Source organism: Oncorhynchus masou, chromosome 31, assembly GCF_036934945.1.
Source record: "Oncorhynchus masou masou isolate Uvic2021 chromosome 31, UVic_Omas_1.1, whole genome shotgun sequence".
In the NCBI taxonomy this organism is placed as follows: Eukaryota; Metazoa; Chordata; class Actinopteri; order Salmoniformes; family Salmonidae; genus Oncorhynchus; species Oncorhynchus masou.
In genome coordinates, this window is record NC_088242.1 from 61605058 (window position 1) to 61632965 (window position 27908).

The 27908-nt window shown below is 42.4% G+C and overlaps 1 protein-coding gene across 4 annotated transcripts; it reads left to right on the forward strand.

Moving 5' to 3' along the window:
• The first annotated feature begins 854 nt into the window (after positions 1-854).
• On the forward strand, positions 855-27141 carry LOC135524237 (bile acid receptor-like). Of its 4 annotated transcripts, none has more exons than XM_064951593.1 (10): positions 855-1030; positions 4533-4716; positions 9590-9967; positions 12657-12797; positions 15457-15599; positions 21869-21967; positions 22278-22377; positions 23195-23341; positions 24505-24618; positions 24895-27141. In XM_064951593.1, exons 2-10 carry the CDS (start codon positions 4620-4622, stop codon positions 25131-25133), a joined length of 1458 nt encoding a protein of 485 aa, XP_064807665.1. In that variant the 5' UTR covers positions 855-1030; positions 4533-4619; the 3' UTR covers positions 25134-27141. The 4 variants fall into 4 exon arrangements, with proteins under 4 accessions (XP_064807665.1, XP_064807666.1, XP_064807667.1 ...); XM_064951594.1 differs by having other exon boundaries at positions 21872-21967; XM_064951595.1 differs by lacking the exons at positions 855-1030; positions 4533-4716 and adding an exon at positions 8654-8779.
• Positions 27142-27908: the final 767 nt, after the last annotated feature.

Here is a 27908-nt window from a genome sequence, read left to right on the forward strand (position 1 = left end):
GTCTTATGAAGAGGATCCTGCAAAATACATTTTTGTTTTCTTCAGTACTACAATAGCTATTTCCCAATACTGTTATAGTTTCCTACTTTAGCTGTTCTCTTTGCAATCCATCAAAATGTATAGTGCTCTTGCTGCCATACTACATATACACCTGACAATTAGGTGGCCTAGCCAGGAGAGCCATTCCATTATGGCTACCTATAGACATTGTGCTGAGGTGTAGATTAAACTTTCACTTATAAACACAGCATCATATAATATTTGTGTGAGTTATGATTTATGAAAAACATGATCCATCTAATGAATGCCTTCCCGACTGGGCACAGACTTCAGTTCAAAATCTTGTTTCATATTTGGTTAAGTTTTCGACTAATGTGAATTTAACATGAAATCAACAAAAAATATCACCATATCATTGGATTTAGGTTAAAAGTTGGGTGAAAAAAATACAAATTGCCCTTAAGTTGATTCATTTTTGCAAATCCAATCAGTTATCCGCGTTGATTCAAGGTTATCTCATAGATTTCTTTGGTTGAAATGATTTGACTAGTTTTTGACCAATGGGTTGGCTCTCTGCTTGATCACTTGTGCCTTATCCAAGACCAAGTTGCCTGTGACTAATGTGTGTTAGCGTGTGTGTGCATGTGTGCATGTGTGTGTGTGTGCTTTTTTTGGAGGGGGGGGGGTTCTGGTCTGGTTTTCTCTGTGTTAGGGAGTACACATGGCTGCCAGATTGCTTTGCTGAATGAGGAGGATTTTGGGGGGATGGGAGGAGGTGGGAGGAGGGGGAAGAGGGGTAGTGCGTTCATGGAGAGGAATGGACAGCTTAATTAATAACCACTGTCCCCTTTCTCCATGACCCCAGCCAGTCACACATACTCTCCCTGCAACCCCAGACAGCCAGGAGCAGCTAGATGCTCATGAGCAAATATTGATGGTGCTGTACTTTACAATGTGGAGATCAGAGAGAGAGGGTGAAGGCTGGGACTAGACTGGACTTACACTGGGGAAATCAACAGGAAAGAATAAGGTAAGAGCGAATGATAGAGAGGGAGAGGTTGATTCTTTGTGTGGGCTGACAAACTGGCCTGGAGGCCCTTGTTGACGTCTTCATGTGGGCTGTTGTTTAATCTCTGGGGAAATTAGCCCCGGCTAATTAATTAAAGCTATGTCAGGTGCGATTTATAAAACCAGTGGTTCACATGGTGATTTCCCTCCTCTCTGCTCACTGCATGATGGTGTCAGTTAACGTGGCCATGGGTGCTGTTAGTCAGTAACATATTCAGGGAGACCATGGAAAAGTTTGGGGAAATCACCGTGTTCATTTTACTGTGATAACAGAGGAATCGACTAGCAACTCTCAAGGATCTCTTTAATTATGAATGTACTGCACAGGAACAGACCTCACTTAATACAGAATATAACCTAAAGGGAATACTCGACAAAATAATTGTTTTGGAATTGTTGTGTTGGGTACATTGTGGTTATGGTTACAGCAATAAGGGAAACATCACATAACACAAGACAAGAAGTCTGAGTCCATGTCAATACTTAAATCACATCTGAATATTTATTTTTAGGTCTGGAAGATAAACATCAATATCAGGAGTTTTTTTGTGTAATTCCCCTTTAATTGTGAATCTAGCAGGTGAGGAATGTGTTGTCTAATGTGCCAGTCTCGTGATGGTTCTGTAATGCTGTTGCTCGTTTCATGGCAAAGTTAGCAAATACCAAGTAATAGATCAAAATGATATACTTCCTGATGATATACTTCTGCCAGGTATGCCTACTTTACAGTAAACATTAAACTGAGAAAGTTTTGGGGAAATTACTGTCTGTCAACCCACAAGATGGTTATCCCATCAGCTGGCTACACACAGAAATAAGTGAAAGAAATACATGCGCACCACACAGACATACAGGGGAAATATTGCTGGAAATGAATTGGCAGCTATTGTGTTAGGTTTGGTATTTTAAGCCAATAGTAGCTAACCGGGGGTAGGATAATGTCAGCGTTGCATTGATTAGATAGTAGCTGGGAACTTGCAGTGTCTAATACTTGTGAGATTTGTTAATGACAATTTGCAGTGGAACATGTGAAAATTGCATGTACTTTCAGAATTGTTTGGGGAGCTAATCACAGGTGGGCTGAGAGCTACTGGTAGCTTGCGATCAACCTGTTGGAGACCCTAGTTTAACATGATTTTGCACTCCACACACAGTTATATGTAAGGTCCCTCAATCGAGCAGTGAATTTCGAACACAGATTCAACCACAAAGACCAGGGAGGTTTTCAAATGCCTTGCAAAGAAGGTTACCAATTGGTAGATGGTTAATAATAAAAAAGGCAGACATTGAATATCCTTTTGAGTATGGTGAAGTTATTAATTACACTTTGAATGGTGCATCAATACACCCAGTCACTACAAAGATACAGGCGTCCTTCCTAAACTCAGTTGCAGGAGTAGAAGGAAAACGCTCAGGGATTTCACCAAATGCCAAAGGTGACTTTAAAACAGTTACAGAGCTTAATAGCTGTGATAGGAGAAAACTGAGGCTGGATCAACAACATTGTAGTTCCTCCACAATACTAACCTAAATGACAACGTAAAAAGAAGGATTGTACAAAATAAAAATATTCCAAAACAAAAGCATCCTATTCGCAATAAGTCAATAAAGTAAAACAGTAGAAATGTGGCAAAGAGATTAACTTTATGTCTTGAATATAATATGTATTTTATTAATTATTTAACCAGGCAAGCTAGTTCAGAACAAATTCCTATTTACAATGACGGACGATGCTGGGCCAAATCAAGATGATGCTGGGCGGCGCCCTATGGGACTCCCAATCACGACCGGTTGTGATACAGCCTGGATTCGAATCAGGGTGTCGCCTCAAGCACTGAGAGGCAGTGCCTTAGACCTCTGCACCACTCGGGAGCCCAAAAATGTTATGTTTCTGGAAAATCCACTCTTCATATTTTCAAGCATGGTGGTGGCTGTGTCATATCATGGGTATGCTTGTCATCGGCAAGGACTAGGGAGTTTTTTTAAGATAAGAATCAATGGAATAGAGCTAAGCACAGGCAAAATCCTAAAGGAAAAACTGGTTCAGTCTGCTTTCCAATAGACACTGGGAGACAAATTCACCTTTCAGCAGGACAATAACCTAAAACACAAGGCAATATATACACTGGAGTTGCTTACCAAGACGATAGTTGAATGTTCCTGAGTGGCCTACAATAGTTGCAGCTTAAAAATATATGACAAGACTTGAAAATGGCTGGGTGAGGAAAACATTTATGTAATCCATTTTGAATTCAGGCTGTAACACAACAAATTGTTGAATTAGTCAAGGGGTATAAATACTGTAGCAGGTTGAAATTCGCTGCTCAACTGAGGGACCTTTGAGATAATTGTATGTGTGGGGTACATAGATGAGGTAGTCATTAAAAATCAGGTTAAACACTATTATTACACATAGAGTGAGTCAATTCAAGTCACTATGTGACTTGTTAAGCAAATGTTTACTCTTTAACTTAACAAAGGGGTTTGAATACTTACATTATTTATTAATTTGTAAAAATTCTCTAAAAACATCATTCCTGTCTGACATTATGGGGTATTTTGTGTAGGCGAGTGACATAAAATCTCAATTTCATCCAAATTAAATTCAGGCAGTAACACAATAAAATGTGGAGATCAAGTTTATAAGTAGCCTGGCTGGGCTGATGAGACAGTAGATTGCGCAGTCAGATGGAACAGAGTAAATAGACATTTTAACATCATAGATTTAGCCGATGGAAACTTGTGCAATAGACATCGGATGGAATGCAGTTTTAACCAATCAGAATTCAGGATTAGACCCACCCGTTGCATAAAATGTATTTTATCTGTACCTTGGCAGATTTAAACAGATTTATTCTGTAACTTGGCCACTCAGGAACATTCAATGTCTTCTTGATAAGCAACTCCAGTGTAGTGTGTTGTAGGTTATTGTCCTGCTGAAAGGTGAATTCCTCTCCCAGTCTCTCGTGTAAAGCAGACTGAAGCAGATTTTCCTCTAGGATTTTGCCTGTGTTTTGCTCCATTCATTTCTTTTTATAAAATAAAAAATCTGCCTGTATTTGCTGATGTCAAGCATACACATACCAGGATGCAGTCACCGCCATGCTTGAAATTAAGGAGTCAGTTACTCATTGAAGTGTTGTGTTAGATTTGTCACAAACACAAGGCTTTGCATTTAATCCAAAAAGTGTATACATTTGTTGTGTTTTTTTGCAGGATTACTTTAGTGCCTTGTTGCATTCAAGATGCATGTTTGGAATATTTTTATTCTGTACATATCCGGCAGGGCTTGGACTGTAATTGGTTAATCCCACTTTGTAAAACAATAAAATGTGAAGAAATCCACGGGGTCCGAAAACTTTTGCAAGGGCTAAATAGTTGTCTGTGAGGTATTTAACAGGTAAGCTACTGTATCACAAAGCTGCTTAACAAAAATGTTAAACTCACACTAATGTTATGTCTAGGTGTGTCTTCGTTTCTTACAGGATTGGACTGGAAATAATTGACTTCCATCATCTTTATTCTGAGCTGAGGTCCATCCAGATTTGTGAATGAATGAGTGGGTGGGCCCCGAAGTAAATGTGGTGGGACCACTACAGATCCCACACAACGATGGATTCCCGTTGTCCGAGAACTCACACTTCTTTGGTAAGCAACCTTCAGTGACAAGCCTGGACCCAGATCAGTACTGTATGTGCTTCATCTAACTCCTCCTACTATTTTCGTCAAGCAATACATAATATGCAGTGTATTATATACAGTTGAAGTCAGACGTTTACATACACCTTAGCCAAATACATTTAAACTCAGTTTTTCACAATTCCTGACATTTAATCCTCGTAAAAAGTTCCTGTTTTTGGTCAGTTAGGATCACCACTTTATTTTAATAATGTGAAATGTCAGAATAATAGTAGAGAGAAATGATTGATTTCAGCTTTTATTTCTTTCATCACATTCTCAGTGGGTCAGAAATTTACATACAATCAATTAGAATGTGGTTGCATTTCCATTGAAATGTTTAACTTGGGTCAAACATTTCGGGTAGCCTTCCACAAGCTTCCCACAATAAGTTGGGTGAATTTTGTAACCATTCCTCCTGACAGAGCTGGTGGAACTGAGTCAGGTTTGTAGGCCTCCTTGCTCGCACACGCTTTTTCAGTTCTGCCCACAAATTTTCTATAGGATTGAGGTTAGAGCTTTGTGATGGCCACTCCAATACCTTGACTTTGTTGTCCTTAGGCCATTTTGCTACAACTTCGGAAGTATGCTTGGGGTCATTGTCCATTTGGAAGACCCATTTGCAACCAAGCTTTAACTTCCTGACTGATGTCTTGAGATGTTGCTTCAATATATCCGCATAATTTTCCATCCTCATGATGCCATCTATTTTGGAACGTGCAGCAGTCCCTCCTGCAGCAAAACACCCCCACAACATGATGCTGCCATCCCCGTGCTTCACGGTTGGGATGGTGTTCTTTGGCTTGCAAGCCTCCCCTTTTTTCCTCCAAACATAACTATGGGCATTATGGCCAAACAGTTCTATTTTTGTTTCATCAGATCAGAGGACATTTCTCCGAAAAGTACCATCTTTGTCCCCATGTGCAGTTGCAAACTGTAGTCTGGCTTTTTTATGGCGGTTTTGGAGCAGTGGCTTCTTCCTTTCTGAGCGGCCTTTCAGGTTATGTCGATAGGGGACTCTTTTACTGTGGATATGGATACCTTTGTACCTGTTTCCTCCTGCATCTTCACAAGGTCCTTTGCTGTTGTTCTGGGATTGATTTGCACTTTTCACACCAAAGTACATTAATCTCTAAGTGACAGAATGCGTCTCCTTCCTGAGCCGTATGACGGCTGCGTGGTCCCATTGTGTTTGTACTTGCGTACTATTGTTTGTACAGATGAACATGGTACCTTCGGGCATTTGGAAATTGCTCCCAAGGATGAACCAGACTTGTGAAGGTCTACATTTTTCTTTCTGAGGTCTTGGCTGATTTCTTTTGACTTTCCCATGATGTCAAGCTAAGAGGCACTGAGTTTGAAGGTAGGTCTTGAAATACATCCACAGGTACAGGGCGTCAGGGTAGCCAAGTGGTGAGAGCGTTGGACTAGTAACCGAAAGTTCATATCCCTGAGCTGACAAGGTACACGTCTGTCATTCTGCTCCTTGAACAGGCAGTTAACCCACTGTTCCTAGGCCATCATTGAAAATAAGAATTTGTTCTTAACTGACTTGCCTAGTTAAATAAAGGTACAATTTTAAAAAAACATCTCCAATTGACTCAAATGATGTCAATTAACCTATCAGAAGCTTCTAAAGACATTACATAATTTTCTGGAATTTTCCAAGCTGTTTAAAGGCACAGTCAACTTAGTGTATGTAAACTTCTGACCGACCGGAATTGTGATACAGTGAATTATAAGTGAAATAATCTGTCTGTAAACAATTCTTGGAAAAATACTTGTGTGATGCACGAAGTAGATGTCCTAACCGACTTGCCAAAACTATAATTTGTTAACAAGAAATTTGTGTAGTGGTTGAAAAACGAGTTTTAATGACTCCAACTTAAGTGTATGTAAACTTCCGACTTCAACTGTGACAGTACATGCACATGCAATGGTGATTTTTGCCCCCTTGGTGGGGCAAAGGCTTCTTTTTTTTATGCATGCCAGCAAAGCCACAACACAACACTAAACAATGCATGAATTGCACTATAACGGTGGCAAACGGTGCCCACAAACTGTTAGGGCCTACATAAAGCTGACCCAACAGCAGAGCTTTCTTTTCAGCACCATGGAGTGAATCCTTACCACCGCTACACCTTGTTATCAACGGAGCCTCGTCTGGCAGCGAAACAGTTAATTCAGCCTCATTTACTGCCTTTAAAAAAATATATAGCTGATATGGCTGACTTGCTTTAACAAATGTAGTTTCTACTGACAATTGAGATGTACAAAGGATAAATAAAGGGGGCCTATAAGCAGACAATGAGCGCTCATACAATATTCAATGATGACATTTCTCTAAACCAGGCTATAGGCTACATGTGCACCACCAAGTCAGAACAGTAGGCTTAGTTATGAGGAGGAAAGGGACCAAATTATTAGGGTGAGACACATGGGCTTTTACTACAGGATATACACTTAGTATTACTTTCTTAGCTACAGTATACATATCTCCTGGCGTATAACATCATTTTTGCAGCAGCATACAATACATTTTTGGACTCACCTTGTTGTGCTGTGCTCACTTGAACAGGAAGGTGGTGAGGAGGTCCTTCGTCGACAAATTTAGTCATCAAACTTTGTCATCAAAGTCTGTCTTTCTCTGGATTCTTGGTGCTTTCTAGACATTTGGGAACTCAGAAAGAAACAAGGTTGAATCCTGACGTCAGTGATCTTCAGGTTGGAGCTCTAGAAAGAGGCCAGAGTTCCCGACTTGGAATTCTGAGTTGGATGACAGTTCAAAACGTATTTTCTCAGTAAGAGTTGTCTTGAACACACTGACGTCTGAGATTTCCCAGTTCCGAGTTTCCAGTTGTTTTAAACGTGGCAGAAGCCATGCTGGATTGACAGCATGGCCAATGTATTCAACCTTTTATGGCCGATGGTGTTGCATGTGAATGTTTATCCTTTTATGCTTGGAAAAGAGACCCTTAATCTTAGACTTGGGACCATACAGCCACTCCACTGAATAGCAGGCTAGTGATTGCTTTGCAACGCTTGCAGTTAGCCATTGATTCCTTCCAAACCACTCATTGTTGAATTTGTGTTTTCCAACTTGTTGTGTAATGTTTATGTCCAATGGCCGATGAGCACCGATCTGTTTTATCTATCATTTCTCTTGATATGACAAGGATTGAAAAGGATTTGCCAGTTGATTGTCAACTTGATTCATGATGATGACTGCTTGTCTATCTTGTAAGCTAAGCTTTTGAAAGAATGATGTTGACATGATCAGTCCAATCAAAGCTACGGTAGATATAACATGATTTAATGTCATTTTATCTGTGGCCAATTAACTTGAGCCTTCTTGGATGGGCACTTCTAATGTATATCTATGGCAGCAACCAAGAGGCTTGAATTTTCGAGCTCTCCCTGTAGATTTTGCGGTGAAGCAGTGTCCACATGAGTGATAGAACTCTGAGCCAATCACGGTGCAACTAGAGTACATTACTAACCCCTATGCTCTAAATTTTCCACTGGCTGCCCCATCACCACCACAGAAAGCACTAAGCTAGGCTAAAAGACCTGCATTTTGGAGCTGCCTTTCTCAAGAATGGAAAAAAGAGACCATATTTGTATGCAACTTTATTAAGTCAAAGATTTGCATAACCTGCCCTGAATTGCGGGTCAACACTGTACATATGGCATGGAAATGATTGTTAGGAGAGTTGGAACATGCAGATCTGGCATCAGGCGATCCAGTGGCCAGCTCTGACACACATTACACCTCAGGCAGTAGCAGCCAGTCACACAAGCCAGATGTCAAAGTGACTTTACACATTACGGAACCAACTACCTGTAATGATGGGCAGAAATGTCTGTCAGGTTAATAAGTAGCCATGGCAACCTTTGCTCCCATTTGGCACTCCTAAGTCAGACCTCAAACAAGCACCAAGGTGTTCTGTTCTAGGACTCCTGTACCGAATTCTTCTGGAGAAGTTCCATTGACAAAGATAATAGAGGTATGCTGAGGTAGAAGAAGTAAAAGGTAAGAGTAGAGCCGCAGAGGGGGATTACTTTTCAGGTGGTCAGAGAAAGAGAGAGAGACCTGGGTGTGCTGGGTCACCCTGAGATGGCCATGGTCTAGATTAGAACAAATCTTCAGGTCAGAATCTCATGCCTGTCGATCTTATTGTGTCAGCTTGGATTATGTGCATTATAAAATGAGTTTGGATAAACTCAACCCTATAGAACTGTACGGCTACATTCCAGCAGCTTTTTTGTGTTCCAGTATTTCCTTTTACCTTAATGTATTTGAATGAATAAAAGTGATATGAAATGGTTCAAATGCTAGCTGACCTTCAAGGGTTCATGCCCACATAATATAAATAATATTATTATAATGTATGACACTGATGATAAAGCATTGTGAAATATCAATATATGTAAAACATAAATAAGATAAGTACTATTATCTCGTTGGAGAATAGCTGGAAAACTCAAGCCGTCCCATCAATCTGCTGTGACAGTGTGTTCTGTAAGTGTTCTGTAAGAGTGTGAGGTTATTTATGCCTGGGTTTATGTAGGTTACTATCCCCTGTCATGTTAATGTTTAAATACTCAGATTAAGTCACTATCTAATACTACTGTAACAGCTGGAAAGTGATTTTGACAGTCGTACTACACTATTCTTGGGAGAGCACAGGAGTTATTGGCTTGTGAAATGTGTAGCCATTGTGGATTTTCTGAACCATGCTGAAGCCAAGCTGACTTTTTAGTTGGCTAAAGAAACTTTAGCCAACACTTCTAATCAGTGATACGATAAATTAATCTATGCGTCTTTCTTTTCTCCTCTCAGATATTCTGGCAGATCAAGGGAGCCCTCTGCTCCAGGACCAAGAGGTCTTATCCTTCACCAACTATCCCAGCATGCAATACCCCTCGGTGGAGCCCACCATGTCCTCCCCTCCATACTACTCCAATCAGAATTACTACCCCCAATACAGCGTTGAGGAGTGGTACTCACCCACAGAAATGTATGAACTGAGGAAAGAACCCCTGGAGGGTAGCTACGATGTTGAAATGGAAGAGGCATCCGCCATAGTCCCTGCGGTGTGCAAGAGGACCAGGCACACTTCCCACGCAGGCAGGGTCAAAGGGGAGGAGCTGTGTGTGGTGTGTGGGGACAAGGCATCTGGGTACCACTATAACGCTCTCACCTGTGAGGGGTGTAAAGGTAATTGCAGTGGTTAAGTGTGCTACATCTTTATCATAGCTGCAGACGTTGAAGTGTTACGGACTACAGGTCTTCGCCGTCTTCTACAACATAGATCCAAATAAGAGCATCTTCTACATTCAACACTTGAGAAACCACTCTATGGATGGGCTCACTTCTTCTAAAAGCCTGTGTTGATCACTTCTGGTTTTGCTCTGTAGCTATTGCTAGAACAGTATCGTAATCTGAATATAGTTGGGATATTCTATAATGTAATATGATGTCTACAGAGTAGCCCACTGGTATGACAAACATCCAGAAGGTGACCAGTATGATATTTCGTCATGACGAGGATGAATGAATGAACTGTCTCTGGTCTCAGTGTCAGGAGTAAGCAGCATGACTTTACTGAACGTCTCCATGTAAAAATGATGAGCTCAGTGACACCCAACATGAAGAATCACAACAACACCTCCCTAACCTTCTAAATGATAGCATTTCTACTCTATTTCTTGTAAATCCTCAGGTGAATGGATGTTATGGTTGCGGTCACTGGGCTCTTCTGCCTCGTATCTGAGTGTAGGTTTGAGGTTCGGTTGTCTCTCGTCGGTTCACCCTCCGGATATAACTCCCTCTACACGTTCCACTCTATAATGGCGTAGGGAACCAGGAGCTAAGCAATGTTAATGTGTGTCGTTGTACTCATCTCCTTGCACTTGAATGTCTAGTTACTTGTTCCAAGCTATCGGGTGTGTGCCCACTGTATGGAACCAGTCCAATAAGGCTCTTAGGGGGCATCTTTCTCACACTGGTAATTAGTGTAAAAATAAAATAAAGGGCCTCCCGGGTGGCGCAGTGGTTAAGGGCGCTGTACTGCAGTGCCAGCTGTGCCATCAGAGACTCTGGGTTTGCGCCCAGGCTCTGTCGTAACCGGCCGCGACCGGGAGGTCCGTGTGGCGACGCACAATTGGCCTAGCGTCGTCCGGGTTAGGGAGGGCTTGGTCGGTAGGGATGTCCTTGTCTCATCGCGCACCAGCGACTCCTGTGGCGGGACGGGCGCAGTGTGCGCTAACCAAGGTTGCCAGGTACACGGTGTTTCCTTCGGCACATTGGTGCGGGTGGCTTCCGGGTTGGATGTGCGCTGTGTTAAGAAGCAGTGCGGCTGGTTGGGTTGTGTATTGTAGCGATGAGACAAGATAGTAGCTACTACAACAATTGGATACCATGAAATTCGGGAGAAAAAGGGGTAAAAAAAAAAATACATTTTTTTTATTTAAAATAAAATCAAATGTTATTGGGCTGTATACATATGTTGCAGATGTTACTGCGGGTGTAGAAAAATGCTGATGTTTCTAGCTACAACAGTGCAGTAATACCTAACAATACAAAACAATACACGCAAATCCCAAAAATGTATAAAATGATTAAGAAATAAAGAAATATTAGAATGAGCAATGTCAGACTACGCAATATAAATATATACAGTGCATTCGGAAAGTATTCAGACCCCTTCACTTTTTGCACATTTTGTTACGTTACAGCCTTATGCTAAAATGGATACAATTAGACATTTTTCTCATCAATCTACACAAAATAACCCATAAATACTTTGACATAACTATTCAGACCCTTTGCTCTGAGACTCGAAATTGAGCTCAGGTGCATCCTGTTTCCATTGGTCATCCTTGATATATTTCTACAACTTGAATGGAGTCCACCTGTGGTAAATTCAATTGATTGGACATGATTTGGAAAAGCACAAACCTGTCTATATAACGTCCCACAATTGGCAGTGCATGTCAGACCAAAAACCAAGCCATGAGGTCGTAGGAATTGTCCGTATAGCTCCGAGACAGGATAGCGTCGAGGAACATATCTTGGGGAAGGCTAACAAAACCTGTCTGCAGCATTGAAGGTCCCCAAGAACACATTGGCCTCCATCATTCTTAAGCGGAAGAAGTTTGGAACCACCAAGACTCTGAAGTTCAGGGCAGGATACTGGGCAGAGTCCGGCTAGTGGTGACTATTTAACAGTCTGATGGCCTGGAGCGCTGTGTTTTCCTTGGAGCGGGTGAATGCATAGGTGTCCATGACGTGGCTGGTTTTATAATCCATGATTGTCTGGAGTCCCTGCCACATACGTCCCGTGTCTGAGCAGTTCAATTACCTGTTTGGTTGCCTTACGGAGGACATAGCTGGACTGTACACTGTGTGGCCCTTTTGAAAGGGGTTAATGTTAATGGTTTGAAGTACCCATTGGGAATAGGTCAAGACCAAGGGCATAGATTAGCCACAAACCAATGCCATCACTCCATTAGCGGTTTTATTTATGGGAGATCCAAGGCACGGTCCACCTTCACCACATACAGATCGTAATTCAACCTATATTTTACAGGAAAATAATCCAGAGACAGGATTTGAACATTAATCCATAATGTTGCTTGATCGGTGGTTAGGCTATATAGTTGGGCAAAAATAGGCTACATGTAAAGTGCAATACAGTAAATATAACTGTGTTTGTGTGGGTTTTCAGTGAATTTAATTCAATCACAAAGCTCATCTTCAAATTCTCGGCAACAAAAGAGTGATCAAATTAAGATCCTGCATCTGTAGTGGTGTTATTTGCTTTACAGTACATAATACCACTAGTATTTCATCATATGACCAAAGACTGAGGTCACTGGGTAATTGTTCTGATTACTGCCTTTAGGCTTCTTCAGACGGAGCATCACAAAGAACGCCGTGTACAAGTGCAAGAGTAAAGGGACCTGTGAGATGGACATGTACATGCGCAGGAAGTGCCAGGAGTGTCGTCTCCGGAAGTGCAAGGAGATGGGCATGCTAGCAGAATGTAAGTATATCAGCACTCACGCCAACAGCTGTTGGCATCTCTCCATTTATCATCATGGGATACTGCACCTATTATGTCACACTTGATGGTACAGTCTGTGAGGTACTGGTATTATTGATAAGGAAAGGGACCAAGAGTCAAGGGAAACCATAAAGCATCATTACTGAAAGATTCAACAAGAAAGGTGGTCATGACATTTGAAGGAACACCCATGTTTCTTCACTCTTGATGGCCTTTACTCCAGAATCCATGTAGGTGCAGATGCATAGATCTCCTATTGCATCGCTAAGCATATTGCTATTTCTTATGTGCAACAGATTGTCTTGCCAATGACAGGAAATGAATTTGGTGATAACACCAGCTCTTTGATTTACTACTACGTGCATTTTTTGCTTGAGAGACGACACTGCAGGTTTTAATAAGGCATGATACATGGTACCATAGTACCTGCCCGTACAAAAATTAATATTCAACCGCTTTCTTTTAATTCAACTGAAGCACTGGCAGATCTCAGAGGACCTTTAAGAAGAAGTGCACCTGCTATTTCCCAATATAACACATTGCAGGGCATATCTTCAATAGTATTGCATTTTACCATTCATGTATCCATTTACCTTTCAGGTATCCATATAAATTACATTGTTAAACAGTCACTCACTCTCTATATATGATTCAGATTGACATGTGTCTAGCTGTGAGCCTGACTATCTATTCAGACTGTATGATATCATCATAATGTTCTTTCAATGCACTGGGGACATTGTCAGATCATAGCAGAGAACTGTCACTTTGGATTTTGACACGACTGCTTTGAATTTCACTGAGGGACAGTGTGTCATACCGCTCACAACAGAAAGGTCTCACCATTGTTGCTATTCAAGGGAGGGAGAGGCAGAGACAGAGTCAACTGGAAGATAAGGTATTTTTGCCGAAACAAAATAAGAATGTGGAAATTAAGGTGTAAATCTTGATCAAAAAGACATGGTCATGATGAAATGTTTGTGTCCTTCCCTCTAGCCTAATCCTACCACTAAGGAGACCCAATTGGTGGGTGTATTTGGAGTATCAGGCAAGGGGAGCAGGAGGACGGAGTTCACCATTAACACACTCGCTGTATAAAATACAGGAGTTGTATAATTAAGGAATAAGGCATGAGCAGGTGTGGTATATGGCCAATATACCACGGCTAAGGGCTGTTCTTATGTACCGTACAATGCAGGGTGCTAGAAATCGCTAGAATGAATGCTTCAATTTATTTGACATCGGTAAAGTTTTCTCTCTCATCTTCTTTCGCTGAGAAAATATGTTTAGGGGCCCGGGAGAAACTGTAATAACTAAAAAAATACTGGAAAGTTTTCTGTGTAAAATTTTCAGATGACATCAGTTTGACCGGTTGTAAGGAAATAGAAAGCTGTGAAAAGACCCAACATGTTTCTGATAAGATTTCAGTTCGGCATGGATGCATATTTTATGTGGTTGAAATACTATCAGCTTTTATGATGCTGATAAAGATAGATACCGTCTGTAGAGGTGCTAACTGAGCATTCACATTCTCTCAAGATGCCGAAAGAAATGAATCATATTTCTCCAATCCTGTTCACGAGTCAAAATTTGGCATACATTTGGTGTATCATTTTACAGCAAGAACTGCTTAATTCTGCTGGAGTTCATATTAAGGCTATGTGAGGGGTTATAGACCTACGGTCAGTGTCCAGATCTCAGTTTCCATTTAACCCATCTGAACAGTAGGCTACAGTTCCCTTGACGTGCCATAGGCCAATTGGAAGTCTCTGTCTTGTGACTGTTAAATTTGTATAGCGCCTCACAATCAACACACATAATATAGCAGCACTGCTATCATCCTCTTTTACCACTTCACCAAACCATTACTTTTCTGGTCCTCCTTTCTCTTTATTTTAAACTGTCCTTTCGCAGCTTATCTCTTATTGAATTAAACTCCGACATTGTTATTTTTGCCTCCGTGGATTGATGTTAAGTTTTTCTGCCTGTTCCCAAAATAATTTGGTGATTGGTGGGTAGGATAATTTGGCATCTGTACAGTTAGGCCCTAAAGCTTAGGCTTATGCACTAATGCCAAATAGCCTCAAATAATGAAAGAAAAACCTCAATATAGCCTATAACACAAGATTTATACATTTTTCTATTTTTAAAGGTTTTGCTTTCTCTTTATTTCTCTTTACACCACCCACCCGTCCTTCATCCACACAATATTTAATGACCTTAAACCCATATCCACAGGGACTGCGGGTTAGGAGTAAACCCACCCGTCACTAACATGGCTTTCAGCCAATCAACGTTCAGGGCTCAAACCACCTGGTTTATAATTTAGAATATTACTGGGGATTTCTCAATTTGTTATAATGTCTAAAAGAGTTCCTTAATTATCTGAACTATACATCTGAGCTAACCTCTTACCTTAGGTGAGAATTAATGTTCAAAACTTGATCAATAACTTTCTCAAACCCATAGTTACACTCAAAGCCAATTTAATAAAATATCAAATGCCCTGCTGTATCATTGGGCATCAGGCCTTTTCTGGCTGGCTACGATGCGTTCACAAAGAGAATCACTATTGAACAAGTAGGGGTGAAATTCTCCTTCAACACATTGTGTTTGAACCCTTCATCACTGCCCACAGGTCTGCTGACAGAGATCCAGTGTAAGTCTAAAAGGCTGAGGAAAAACACCAAGGCCTCACCAGGAGAGTCCACTTGGGACGAGACAGAGGGGGGAGACAACGGAGACAGCAAGCAGGTCACCTCCACCACCAAACTGTCAAAGGTAAAAGCTCCCATTTTTGCTCTTTAGTATGTTTTTTGTGCTTCAGTGATTTTTTGAGTGTCAGTGATTCCCAATGAAGGAATCTAAATACAGAACACTATTTATTAACATTATTTACTAGAAAATGGTGTTAGATGTTTATAGACTAAGACAAACTAACCATTTCCTGAATGACCTTCCTTTGTAAAAAAATATTTTAAAAATATTTTAAAAAGTTAGAAAAGTAGCTTTTGTTTGATGGTCTGTATTCCCGAGAACTCTAAGATAACCTGTGTTGTGACTTTACTTTAATTAATCTGATGACTGTTATTTATCTTATCAACTAACTATGTTTAATTGTTACCTGATTAAATTAATCAGGTAACAATTAACTCATTAGGAATTTGGGGCACCACGAGAGCAGCTGTTAAAATAATTACCTATTACATCCATAAAACAGTCGACACATTAATCACAACCTCTTATCATATCATCATTCTGAACAGTCATAACCTTGTGCATCTGAAAAAAAACAGCCTTACTTCTGATTCAGTACAACACAAATTGGTTTAATTATTTATTTACTAGCTAACTAAATTGTAACACAGGATAAATATACACACTTAATACATTAGGAAAAGGTCCTTAGCAGACTGACACAACATATGACTGCTTCTTACATAATGACATGGAGAGAGATTGAGAGAGAGAGAGAAAGAGACACTTATCGTTGATACACTTTAGGACACTGCTCTCACAGTAATCATATACTTTGCACACGAACGGCTGCCCATTTGGAGTAAGAAATCATTCATGTATTTACGTTTAAAGGCCTTTGTTCGCAGTGGATCTCTGTCGGAACCAGCCCTCCTTAGGAAGGGTGTTGGGCCTTTCAGCGGCACGCCTATAAGGCTCTGATTGTCCAAAAGGTGGCCTCCCCATCGGCTTCTACTGTTGTTCACTCTGGAAGATGCTCCTTGGAAGATAGGCCGTGTTGATGGTACCAGTGGGGTGATGAGAGTAGCAGAATATGTTGGTTTGAAGAGTAGTAGAATAGTCCCACTTAAATGTGCTTTTCTAGATACTTTCCTAGGACAGCTAAACAGCCGTACCAGTGATTGTCTGAGAGGGGAGTTTTCTTCTCCATCTCGTGTTGGTATTCAGGGTTCAAACCACTTTACGCACACAGCTCCAGCCTGGCGATGTTCTGGTCTAAAAGTTTCTTTACCAATCCTTTTATGCACTCTAATTGAAAGGGGTCATTCCGTCTGGCTGACACACTCTTACCTCACTCAGAGCGTGACTACTTACTGTGCAAAGGTTAAAAGAGACAAATTATCTTATGGATCCTAAAAGCACATTCCTAACTTAACAAAAATATATTCATCATTGTTTAAATACAACATTAAGGTTGGATTTTGTATATACTTTTCAAATTACAGTATATCTTTTATAAAAACAATTACAACATCACAAAATAACAACCCATATGACATTATTATTATTTAGATCACCACTGACCATTCCCCATGCTCTCTGTTAGCAATATTTTTCTAGTATTCGCTTTAGAATGTGTTAGAGTTTTGACGGGAAAAGTCTCTGGAGACAAAGGAACATTTCTGTGTTAATTTGGAGAGGGATGTTCTCTGGATCTCCTTTAACTTCTTGAAACTCCCCATCCCGGATCCGGGTTTGTGACTAAAGCCTCAGGCTCATTAGCATAACGCAACGTTAACGATTTCTGAAAATCGCAAATAAAATGAAAATAATGTGTCTGCTCTCAAGCTTAGCCTTTTCTTAACAACACTGTCATCTCAGATTTTCAAAATATGCTTTTGAACCATAGAAATTGACTAATTTGTGTAAGAGTATGCAAAGCTAGCATAGCATTTTGAGTAGCATTTAGCACGCAACATTTTCACAAAAACCAGATTTTACCACATTTACCTTTGAAGAGCTTCTGATGTTTTCAATGAGGAGACTCTCAGTTACATACCAAATGCGCAGTTTTTCCTGAAAGCGTCTATGTGTAGGAGAAATCGTTCCGTTTCGGCGTCTGGCTACCGAAGCGAACCGAAAATTCAGTCACCTACAACGTAAAACGTTTTCCGGATTAACTACATAATATCGACCGAAACATGGCAAACGTTGTTTGGAATCAATCCTCAAGGTGTTTTTTCACATATCTCTTCATTGATATGCAGTTCGTGGAAGCTTGCTTTCCTCTCTGTATCGCATGGAAAAATACTGGCAGGTGACTTTTGCGCACCAATTTCGGCGCAGGACACCGGGCGGACACCTGGTAAATGTGGCCTCTTATGGTCAATCTTCCAATGATCTGCCTACAAATACGTCACAATGCTGCAGACACCTTGGGGAAACGACAGAAAGGGCAGGCTCATTCCTCTCGCATTCACAGCCATATAAGGAGACAATGGAAAACAGAGCCTCAAAAATCCTTGTCATTTCCTGGATGCCATCTCATCTTGGTTTTGCCTGAAGCTCACGTTCTAGGGCACGCACAGAGAATATCTTGGTATTTCTGGACACGTCAGAGTGTTTTCTTTCGAATGGTATCAATTATATGCATAGTCGAGCATCTTTTTGTGACAAAATATCTTGTTTAAAACGGGAACGTTTTTCATCCAAAAATGAAATAGCGCCCCCATAGATGTAAGAGGTTAATTTACAACAGGGTGTGAGCTGTCAACCCCCCACCAGCTCCCTCCTCCCCCCTCTGTGGGTGAGAGAGGGTCTGGTTACTGTCGACCATTGCCAAGCTGATCTGACGCATTCGGATCCTCACAGGACAGTCATGACACCTGCCTAAATAACTATCGCCCTGTAGCACTCATCTGTCAATAACTATCGCCCCGTAGCACTCACTTACATCTGTCAATTGTAAGTGCTTTGAAAGTCTGGTCATGAGACAAATCAACACCATCATCCCAGACACCCTGGACCCACTCCAATTCGTACCGCCTCAATAGATTCACAGATGACGCATTCTCAATCGCACGTCACACTGCCCTCTCGCACCTGGACAAGAGGGGAAATAACTATGTGAGAAAGCTGTTCATTGACTACAGCTCAGCGTTAAAAATCATAGTCCCCTCCAAGCTCATCGCCAAGCTTTTGACCCTGGGACTGAACACATCCCTCTGTAACTGGATCCTGGACTTCCTGACCTCACCTGACCTGGCCGGCCCAGGTGGCCGGCCCAGGTGGCAACAATACCTCTGCCACGCTGCCCTTCAACACAGGGGCCCCTCAGGGGTGCGTGCTTAGTCCCCTCCTGTACTCCCTGTTCACCCATGATTGCGTGGCCAAACACAACTCGTTGGTAGGCCTGATCACATCATCGATTAGAAAACCTACAGGGAGAAGATCAGAGACTTGATAGTGTGGTGCCTGGACAAGACCCTCTCCCTCAACATCAGTAAGACCAATGAACTGATCATAGACTACAGGAAAAAGAGGGGAGAGCACGCCCCCCATCCACAATTAACGGGGCTTTAGTGGAGAGGGTCGAGAGCTTCAAGTTCCTTGCCATCTACAACACTAAGGACTTAACATTGTCCACATTGTCCTCTTGAAGAGGGCATGACAGCACCTATTCCCCATCAGGGGGCTGAAAATATTTGGCAAGGGCTCTCTGATCCTCAAACAATTATACATCAAAGCGCTACAGAGGGTGTTGCGGACGGCCCAGTACATCACTGGGGCCAAGCTCCCTGCCATCCAGGACCTCTACATCAGGTGGTGTCAGAGGAATGCCCAACAATTGCAAGATCTCAGCCACCCCAGCCATAGACTGTTCACTCTGCTTCCATCCGGCAAATGGTACTGGAGCATCGGATCTCCGACCAACAGGCTTTGAGACAGTTTCTACCCCCAAGCCATACGACTACTTAATAGCCATAAGACAGCTAAATAGTTAATTAAGTGTTACAGACTATCTGCATTGACACGGTGACTGAGTTCATCAGGAAGTGTATAGAGGATGTTGTTCCCACTGTGCCTATTAAAACCTACCCAAACCAAAAACCGTGGATAGATGGCAGCATTCACGCAAAACTGAAAGCGGGAACCATTGCATTTAACCACACGGTGACTGGTAATATGGTTGAATAAAAACAATGTTGTTACTCCCTCCGTAAGGCAATCGAACAGCCAAAACATCAGTACAGAGACAAATTGGAGTCGCATTTCAACGGCTCACTCAAGACGTATGTGGCAGGATCTACAGACAATCATGGATAATAAAGGGAAAACCAGCCACGTCGTGGACACCAACGTCAGCCACATCGCGGAAACAGTCTGTTGTCCCCACTTGCTTCAAGATGTCCACCATTGTTCCTGTACCCAAGAAAGCAAAGGTAACCTGCTTAGTCCCCTCCTGTACTCCCTGGTAGGCCTGATTACCAACAATGACACGACAGCCTACAGGAAGGAGGTGAGGGCCCTGGTGGAGTGGTAACAGGAAAATAATCTCTCCCTCAACACAAAACAAAGGAGCTGATCGTGGACTTCAGGAGACAGCAGAGGGAGCATGCCCCTACCACATCGACAGTGTGGTCCACCCACAGACAATGTGGTGAAGAAAGCGCAACAGCTCCTCTTCAATCAGGAGGATGAAGAAATTTGGCTCCTAAAACCCTCAAACTTTTAGAGATGCACAATTGAGAGCATCCTGTCGGGCTGTATCACCGCCTGGTACGGCAACTGCACCGCCCGCAACCACAGGGTTCTCCAGAGGGTGGTGCGGTATGCCCAAACCATACTGCTTGCACTCCAGGAAACCTAAAGCACCTGATGTCACAGAAAGGCCAAACAGATCATCAAGGACATCGACCACCCAAGCCATGGCCTGTTCAACCCGCTATCATCCAGAAGGCGAGGTCAGTACAGGTGCATCAATGCTGGGAACGAGAGGCTGAAAAACAGCTAGTATCTCAAGGCCATCCGACTGTTAAATAGCCATCACTAGCCGGCTACCACCCGGTTACTCAACCTTGCACATTAGAGACTGCTGCCTTATGTACATAGACAAAGAATCACTGGTCAATTTAATAATGGAACACTTGTCACTTTAATAATGTTTACATACCGCTTTACTCATTTAATATGTATGTACTGTATTCTACTGTATTTTAGTCAAAGCCACTCCGAGATTGCTTGTCCTAATATTTATAGATTTCTTAATTCCATTCTTTTACTTTTAGATTTGTGTGTATTGTTGGGAATTGTTCGATACTACTGCACTGTTGAAGCTTGGAACATAAGCATTTTGCTACACCTGCAATAACATCTGCTAAATATGTGTATGTGACCAATAACATTTGATTGGATTTGACCCTATCTTGCACACTCACAAGACTATATAAATGCACTATATACACACTCACACAATACACTTACACTCTCACACAAAACCCACACACATTCACATACACACACACATGCACATAACACACACACATACCGACACATGCACACACATTCACACACAATTTCAAACTCATCATATGCTGCTGCTACTCTGTATCTACCTCAAATACCTCTTACCCCTGCACATTGATCTGGTACTGGTACTCCCTGTATATAGCTCCACATTGATCTGGTACTGGTACTCCCTGTATATAGCTCCACATTGATCTGGTACTGGTACTCCCTTTATATAGCTCCACATTGATCTGGTACTGGTACTCCCTGTATATAGCTCCTCATTGATCTGGTACTGGTACTCCCTGTATATAGCTCCTCGTTGATCTGGTACTGGTACTCCCTGTATATAGCTCCTCATTGATCTGGTACTGGTACTCCCTGAATATAGCTCCTCATTGATCTGGTACTGGTACTCCCTGTATATAGCTCCTCATTGATCTGGTACTGGTACTCCCTGTATATACTTAATTATTGTGTTTTTTATTCCTCTTGTATTACTATTGTGTTACTATTGTTTTTTATTTTGTAACTCTGCATAATTGGGATGGGCTCATAGGCAAGCATTTCACGGTAAAGTCTACACATGCGGCGAATACAACGGGCGACAAATATTTGATTTGATTTTAAATGCCCTATACTGATTACTGGATATGGGAATAGCATGATAATGGCAGCCCAGTGTTAAAATTAACTATGAATATATCAACATTTCTAAAGCCCTGTTGCCACCGACAGATTGTATTACTCACAGCTAAGACTACCACTTTAAAAGTATGACTCATAAATAGCCTTAGTGTCATACAGAATAGATTAAAAACTGATTGCTAATGGTTTTCTTTCAGGAGAAGATTGAGCTCAGTCAAGAGCAGCAGGCTATTTTGAGCTTCATCGTAGGAGCTTACCAGAAACATCGAATCCCTCAAGACATGGCCAAAAAACTGGTATCTGATATCTCCTACAATTCTAGCAAATGATTTGTCTTTCAGCAAGCCATCGTATATGCTTTACAACTCAGACTTATTCGCAGTTCATGGAAGACACCATAAGAGACCCTTGTAACATATCCCAGAGTAGATGATTTCCAAGACTCCAGCAATGACTTATACCACATACACTCTATCCCAGTAGAAGTCAGACTGTTCTCTCCCTCATAACTTAGATGCAGTTGCACAACTCTCCTTATCAGCCAGCAGTGTCACAAAACTTCACACACATTCTGCAATTGTCTTTTGTGTCCCCGTGTTTCTCCAGCTACAGGAGCATTTCAATGCAGATGAGAACTTCCTCCTTTTGACAGAGATGGCCACCAGTCATGTTCAAGTGCTGGTGGAGTTTACCAAAAACATTCCAGGTCTGGACTTCTATGATAATGGTCATTCCAACCTTTTCTCTTGAAAGAAGTAGAATATAGGATACTCCTATTAATTATCAGTCAACCTCTGGCCTTTTGTACTGCATACTAATAGTCTAATTCATGTGACCTACTAATACTGGTTCATAACATGTAACAGACCAGTACCTCACGAGGCCTCTTCTCTCTAAGCTGAGACCTTGAAACTGAGATATTTAGTTCTCAAAACAAAGGGCGTATTGTCTGGGCGTTCTGCCAAACTGCAACTACTGATAGTGAGGATTCGCAGAACACAGAAAACGGTTATTAGAAATGCACGTGACTTGAACACAGAAATTAGTTATTAGAAAAGCACAAACATAAAACATTTCCAGCACAATAGCAACATGATAACAACAATTAACTTGTTTGACTTAATATCATAAGTCAGAGCGTGTACCGATACGGGTCATTACAGTGACATAAGACTGTGTTCGTCCACTGAGCAAAGGTCTAGGCATTAACTCAGGAAGCTAACACAAGTCTTCAGGTCTCAGGCAAGGTTACTCATCACAGAAGCATAGTTCACCAAACCACCTCTGTTACACTGCATTGAAATGGAAAGAAAATTCTTCCTTAACTAATGTCTTTCTGTTGAGGCTTCTAATGAGTGACTTTATTTAGCCTAGTTTTATTTACTAGCAGGATTTTTTCTGTTTCATAATTTTTTATTTCTCATAAACCATAGAGGTCCATCCTTCCTTCCCTTCCTCCTTGCAATAGCCTCTCCTGACTGTGTTTGCATGCTTGTGTGCGTGCGTGGATACGGCCCTGACAGGTTTCTCTGCCCTGGACCATGAGGATCAGATAGCTCTGTTAAAGGGCTCGGCAGTGGAGGCCATGTTCCTGCGCTCAGCACAGGTGTTTACCAGGAAGCTACCCCATGGACACACAGAGGTGCTGGAGGACAGGATACGCAAGAGTGGTATGTTCATACTGGGAATCTGGAGCATTTAAGGGAAAATACTATGACAATACTCTAATATACATCAACAAGTATACTACTGTTACTAGAACTAAATGGTGGTTATCATCACTATTATCATGAAGTTGTATTTTTCTTTACCACAATCTGTGGTTGTATGAACATGTACACTTCCTCTCTGACTCATCACCTTGTGAGGGCCTCCAGCCCTCTCCTCCACCACACACACACACGCACGCACGCACGCACGCACGCACGCACACACACACACACACACACACACACACACACACACACACACACACACACACACACACACACACACACACACAAACTCCCATACTGTACTGTAGATTAGATCTGTCTGCAGGCAGCCACGCAGGTCTGGTATGAATAATGGATGGGCCTGCTCTATCTCATGATCTATCTGACGAGGATGCTGGCAGACTAGCAGTGTACGGACCTGTTGATCCCTGGCCAGGTGTGGATTACCCACGTAAACTGACCACTGCCCGCCAGGTTGGGGTTCATTCCGTTGTGAGCGCGTATGGGCATTGTGCCAGGCAGTGTGGTAGGGGAGTAAAAGAGGGATGCCTTCTGATGCTGGACTGGATCAGTTAGAGCTATGCCAATGATTTATCCTCCATAAACTGCGTCACTCCGTCTCTTGGCACCTCTCCAGAGTGAATTGATTGGTGGAGAGATATTCAAGCTAAAGGCCAGTCTGAGGGGAAAATAGAGATGTGGTGTCTAAAGAGGCTATTGTTCTTTATCTAAACATCAGGAGCCCTATTGTCCCCCTCTCTCCCTCTTTGTGCGCTCCTGGCATTTCTGAAAGCTTATGGCTCTGATGTATCTGACTGGAGGGGGTGAATTGTTTTGGCGAAGGTGGGGGTAGTTCTGCTCTCCGTATTTTTTTAATTGAAATCTGCAAACCTTATACGCCAATAGTATGTTACCTCAAATCTTATATCACATCTTTTGGTTCATTATAGTGGGACTTTATGGGAATTATATTAAGTATCAGTACATCATCTATGCTTACACCTTTGTACCCATTTTAACCCATTCCCCTCAGTGATATATGAACTTTACTGCCGTCTATGGAAAATACTGCCATCCAATGGTTGTGCATTGAATACGCATCTCCACATCTTTTCTAGGAATATCAGAGGCGTTCATTACACCCATGTTCAACTTCTACAAAAGCATCGGGGAACTCCAGATGATGCCGGAAGAACACGCCCTTCTTACCGCCATTACCATCCTGTCACCAGGTGAGCTGACTGCTGGGCATGTGGCACAAGTAAAAATGTAATGGTCAAATCAACTGAAATAAACTCAATTATTTGGTTTGATGTTGCTTAAAGTTGATGTGCCACATGCCTCTATTAATCATTTTTAGCTAGTGGTGGCTAAAGTTATCTGAAGTTTGTAAACTGAACCATGGAATACAGCTTCTCTCCTCCTATAGACTACTTTCAGGGTGAAAAGCCATCTGTCATTAGGTTGTAAAATACGTAACTTCCCCTTTAATATATTATCCTCTACAGACCGGCCATACCTGAAAGACCAGCAGGCAGTGGAGAGGCTGCAGGAGCCTATGCTGGAGTTGCTGAGGAGGTTCTGTGCAATGCAGCACCCGCTGGAGCCCCAGCACTTTGCCCGTCTCCTGGGACGTCTGACCGAACTGCGAACCCTCAATCACCACCACGCCGAGATGCTTACCTCTTGGCGCATGAGCGACCACAAATTCACCCCCCTCCTCTGTGAGATCTGGGACGTACAGTGAATGATACATAGAGGCTGCATCGATGGATGGATGAATGGGGGAGAGGAGAGGACAACAAACATTTCAACCTGACGCCTACCATTTCAGAAGCTGCAACCATTTCAAAAGCTGAACATCGAAACCTTTCAGAATTTATGACTGCAATGCAATAAGACATGACACCACTTTCAGATGTTGGAAATTGATATTGTGTAGGCTTTGCTCAGGTGTTCTGTGAGCCTTCGTGATGGGCTACTTGAATGTGACCCCCCGTTGCAGACCAAAGAAACTTGGAGACATTATTTAAAGAAAAGATCTCCCAACGGGATAATGGACTTATATTGTCAAGTTTGCCAGATTTTGTAGAAAGTAATCTGATAACACCCCTAGTATTGGCAAATCATCTTCTGACTAATACACTTGTAGTCATGATATTGTTTGGACCCAGGCACAGGAGTTTGGACTGGATCAGTTTGACATACGATCTCTCTTGTGGTTTATAAATATACTGAACAAAAATACACTGCTCAAAAAAATAAAGGGAACACTTAAACAACACAATGTAACTCCAAGTCAATCACACTTCTGTGAAATCAAACTGTCCACTTAGGAAGCAACACTGATTGACAATAAATTTAACATGCTGTTGTGCAAATGCAATAGACAACAGGTGGAAACGAGACGGAGTCTACAACCCACACAGGTGGCTCAGGTAGTGCAGCTCATCCAGGATGGCACATCAATGCGAGCTGTGGCAAGAAGGTTTGCTGTGTCTGTCAGCGTAAGGTCCAGAGCATGGAGGCGCAACCAGGAGACAGGCCAGTATATCAGGAGACGTGGAGGAGGCCGTAGGAGGGCAACAACCCAGCAGCAGGACCGCTACCTCCACCTTTGTGCAAGGAGGAGCAGGAGGAGCACTGCCAGAGCCCTGCAAAATGACCTCCAGCAGGCCACAAATGTGCATGTGTCTGCTCAAACGGTCAGAAACAGACTCCATGAGGGTGGTATGAGGGCCCTACGTCCACAGGTGGGGGTTGTGCTTACAGCCCAACACCGTGCAGGACATTTGGCATTTGCCAGAGAACACCAAGATTGGAAAATTCGCCACTGACGCCCTGTGCTCTTCACAGATGAAAGCAGGTTCACACTGAGCACATGTGACAGGCGTGACAGAGTATGGAGACACCATGGAGAACGTTCTGCTGCCTGCAACATCCTCCAGCATGACCGGTTTGGCGGTGGGTCAGTCATGGTGCGGGGTGGCATTTCTTTGGGGGGCCGCACAGCCCTCCATGTGCTCGCCAGAGGTAGCCTGACTGCCATTATGTCCCGAGATGAGATCCTCAGACCCCTTGTGAGACCATATGCTGTTGCGGTTGGCCCTGGGTTCCTCCTAATGCAAGACAATGCTAGACCTCATGTGGCTGGAGTGTGTCAGCAGTTCCTGCAAGAGGAAGGCATTGACGCTATGGACTGACCCGCCTGTTCCCCAGACCTGAATCCAATTGAGCACATCTGGGACATCATGTCTCGCTCCATCCACCAACCCCACGTTGCACCACAGACTGTCCAGGAGTTGGCGGATGCTTTAGTCCAGGTCTGGGAGGAGATCCCTCAGGAGACCATCCGCCACCTCATCAGGAGCATGCCCAGGCGTTGTAGGGAGGTCATACAGGCACGTGGAGGCCAAACACACTACTGAGCCTCATTTTGACTTGTTTTAAGGAAATTACATCAAAGTTGGATCAGCCTGTAGTGTGGTTTTCCACTTTAATTTTTAGTGTGACTCCAAATCCAGACCTCCATGGGTTGATAAATTTGATTTCCATTGATAATTTTTGTGTGATTTTGTTGTCAGCACATTCAACTATGTAAAGAAAAAAGTATTTAATAAGAATATTTCATTCATTCAGATCTAGGATGTGTTATTTTAGTGTTCCCTTTATTTTTTTGAGCAGTGTATAAACGCAACATGTAAAGTGTTGGTCCCATGTTTCATAAGCTGAAATAAAAGATCCCAGAAATGTTCCATAGGCACAAAAAACGTATTTCTTTCAAACTTTGTGAACAAATTTGCTTACATCCTTGTTCGTGAGTATTTCTCCTTTGCCAAGAACCATGTACATGGACAATAAAAGGCCATTCTAAAATGTGCAGTTTTGTCACACAACACAATGCCACATATGTCTCAAGATTTGAAGGAGTGTGCAATTGGCATGCTGACTGCAGTAATGTCCACCAGAGCTGTTGCCAGATAGTTGAATGTTCATTTCTTTACCATAAGCCGCCTCCAACGTGGTTTTAGGGAATTTGGCAGTACGTCCAACCGGCCTCACAACCACAGACCACATGTAACCATGCCAACCCAGGACCTCCACATCTGGCTTCTTCACCTGTGGGATCGTCTGAGAGCAGCCACCCGGACATATAATGAAACTGTGGGTTTGCACAACTGAAGGACTTCAACACAAATGGTCAGAAACCGTCTCAGGGAAGCTCATCTGCATGCTCGTCGTCCTCGCCAGATGGCAGAAAGCATGTATGGCGTCGTGTGGGCGAGCGGTTTGCTGATATCAACGTTGTAAACAGAGTGCTCCATGGTGGTGGTGGGGTTATGGTATGGGCAGGTATAAGCTACAGACAGCGAACACAATTGCATTTTATCGATGGCCATTTGAATGCACAGATAAACTGTGGCGAGATCCTGAGGCCCATTGTCATGCCATCACCTCATGTTTCAGCATCATAATGCACAACCCCATGTCATAAGGATGTGTACACAATTTCTGGAAGCTG